This window comes from Salmo salar, chromosome ssa26, assembly GCF_905237065.1.
Source record: "Salmo salar chromosome ssa26, Ssal_v3.1, whole genome shotgun sequence".
Classification (NCBI taxonomy): Eukaryota; Metazoa; Chordata; class Actinopteri; order Salmoniformes; family Salmonidae; genus Salmo; species Salmo salar.
This window is the reverse complement of record NC_059467.1, coordinates 55,991,400-55,994,222: the sequence shown is the minus strand read 5'-3', so window position 1 is coordinate 55,994,222 and position 2,823 is coordinate 55,991,400. Positions and strand designations below refer to the sequence as shown.

The 2,823-nt window shown below is 38.8% G+C and overlaps 1 protein-coding gene across 1 annotated transcript; it reads left to right on the top strand.

The window, feature by feature from the left end:
- Positions 1–15: 15 nt before the first annotated feature.
- Positions 16–2,620, top strand: LOC106592799 (uncharacterized). Its single transcript, XM_014184132.2, has 2 exons — positions 16–151; positions 670–2,620. Exon 2 carries the CDS (start codon positions 775–777, stop codon positions 1,579–1,581), a length of 807 nt encoding a protein of 268 aa, XP_014039607.2. The 5' UTR covers positions 16–151; positions 670–774; the 3' UTR covers positions 1,582–2,620.
- Positions 2,621–2,823: the final 203 nt, after the last annotated feature.

The following is a 2,823-nucleotide window of genomic DNA, read 5'->3' as shown; positions in this document are numbered from 1 at the left end:
CATTTGCCAACTTAACTGGGTAAAATGTATAAAAGAGACACTCAGCTCTTCGATGTGAAAACACTTTCTCCCAGAGAAGACACTTTCTCCCAGAGAAGACACTTTCACCAGAGAAGACTCTCCAGAACAGAGGAAGAACACAACATCGCTGGTAAAGAAATTACTTCCAATGAAGGGTTCTGATGTGTATATGAGTATGTCTGTGTTACTATAAAGGGCAGGGTGGTGGTGGGATACATGGGTTTCACTTGTTCCACTAGCACCATAACACCTGATTCAGATGATCAAAGAATCAGAGTCTTCAATTTGGATCATAATTGATGTAAGAGGAAAACAAATACCTTTTACTGTTGTTTTTTCAGTAAACCAATTCATTGATATATTATTATAATAAATCATTTGACTCAGCCGAGCCCAACTGTCTGTTTTAGTATCTGTTCAGGGTGTTTTGGTGCATCCTTGAAGTCATCATTTTCACAAGCCATGTATCCCCTTTAGAACACCTGGAGAAAATACTTAGTAAAGCTGGCCGCTAATTCCTTCATATTTTATACTTATACTTATATTTTATACTTTATACTTATGTCCTGGTCTTTGGTGTTGTTAGTGTGTTGTTTCTTGCTACACAGGAGGTGTTGACCAATGTCACTCTGTATTCTTCCTTTACAGACACTTGTCTCCAACGACACAAAATGGCTTCTAAATACATCACAGAAATTGCAATCTCCACTAGCCCTGAAAAGAGAGCTTCAGCTTCGTGACCAAGGCTTTCACATGATAAATGTCAACCTCAACCAAGGCACTTCATCCACCACCATTGTTTACATGTGGTTCAGAATGGGCAATGGTGAACCCATCACCAGAGTCCAGTTTTCATTCACTGATGCAATGAAAGATGACCTGAAAAAAGCAAGGTTCACTGAGCTCCCAGTAAACCTCAACTCTGGAACAGACGGAGACGTCATCCATCTGTGGTACTCTAGTGGTGCAAGCCCTAAGTATAACATTCCCATTGTAGATCTCTTCCTCACCACTGATGAGAACGAAGAAGCCACTCAGTTCAAACTCGGCTGGGAAAGGCTACCATGCAATCTGAACCGCGGTAACTCAGGAGATTTCATCACCCTCTGGTTGAAGAGAAAGAGTGAGACCTACATCTGTGACGTTGCTGCCACCACCTCATTCCAAGATGACATCAACCTTTTCAACGAGGGCTACATCCGGCTGGATGAAGATCTCAACAGAGGTTCTGGAGGAAAACTTATCTTCCTCTGGTACCGTCAATCCACCGAAATGGACGGCTGGCTCACTGAGATGAATGCCTCCATCGACCATAAGCAGGATTCCAGCCTAAGGAAGCGTGGTTTCACCGTGGTGAATGTTAACCTCAACGAGGGAACAAGCGGTAAGCCAGTGATGGTCTGGTTCAAGAAAGAAGGATCTCTCCCTATCAAGGCCTTGACCGTTACATCCAACAACAAGGAAGATTGTCCTTATATGGAGGCCGACTTGATCCTCATCGATAAAAATCTGAATGCTGGCAACAATGGTATGCCCCTCTTCCTCTGGTATGGCAATTAAAAACCTGAGTTGGAGAGGCAGAATCAGCCCAACATTGTTCCAGATATTAGCTTTTGCATGGCGATTTATCTGTTTAATTTCTAAATATTTTTCTGACACTCAATGTTAACTTTTATGTCATAAAGTCACTGTCAGAGATCATTTAGAAAGTTTTCTTTAATGTTGTTTTCAATCAATTAACAATTGAATTATAGAAATGATATTTTAGCAGCAGGTTTATTTTTTTCTGAATATACCAAAGGGTTATAAGGTATTATATTGCATTGTGTTAGTCAGATATTATTTTGAAAAACCTGAGTAAAGTAATACCATTTAAATGATTCCTATGTAACACTGAGCATTCTGTTAATCAATAAAGAAAAGCATAGCAAATGAGAACATTGTACCTTTTAATTCATCAAATGCTTGACTTTAGCACAAAGGCCTGATAGCAAATATTGTACATTACGGTTTATATTATAATGACCAGGAATGGGAGAGTACAAAGCTCACAAATGCACACTAAGGTTGATAATGCAACAATCTGATAAATAACATACCTAAAGCTTTGTTTCACTGAGAACTCACATTTGACAAAGTTTGGGTGCCTTGCAAATTTTGGATATTTTGTCTTGGACTTGATCATCCAGTCTTCTAGCGATCTATATGATTAGTTTTGGCTCTCAATGCAATATTTCCGTGGTGCAAAACAGCACAGATAAGAAAAATTAAAATACAATCTCATTCAAATCTGTCAGCATGATTTAATTTGAAACGTTTTTTAACAATATGCGTTAAATCCGTAGTCAAAAAAAGAAGCAGCCACCCTGCCACTGATTTGGTAAAAAGCTGAGGGATGGGGCTGGAGAAATGTAACCACTCAAATGCATAGATAGACCTCTGGATGTAAGGACTGACCATCCATGATATCAACATTAGTTTTAACCACGTTCTGAGGTTATACAGTGTTTGTTTACCATTACATTGTTTACAAACAAAAGTAAAGCAACATTGTATTGTCATGAGAATCAATAATAAACAGTTGCATTTGTTATGTTCACTATGTAGCCCTTGTGTATTATTGTTGTGTGTTCCTTTTGACTCACATTATCTGTCCTATGGGAGCCACCGTATCTGCTTCCTGTTATGAATGTGAGGAGAGCTGTACCTAATAAACACCCCAGCAGTTTATAAAGAATTTAGCTGGTCTCGTTCTTTCAACATAACAGTATTCTCTCTCTTTTTATTTTTATTTTACCCCTT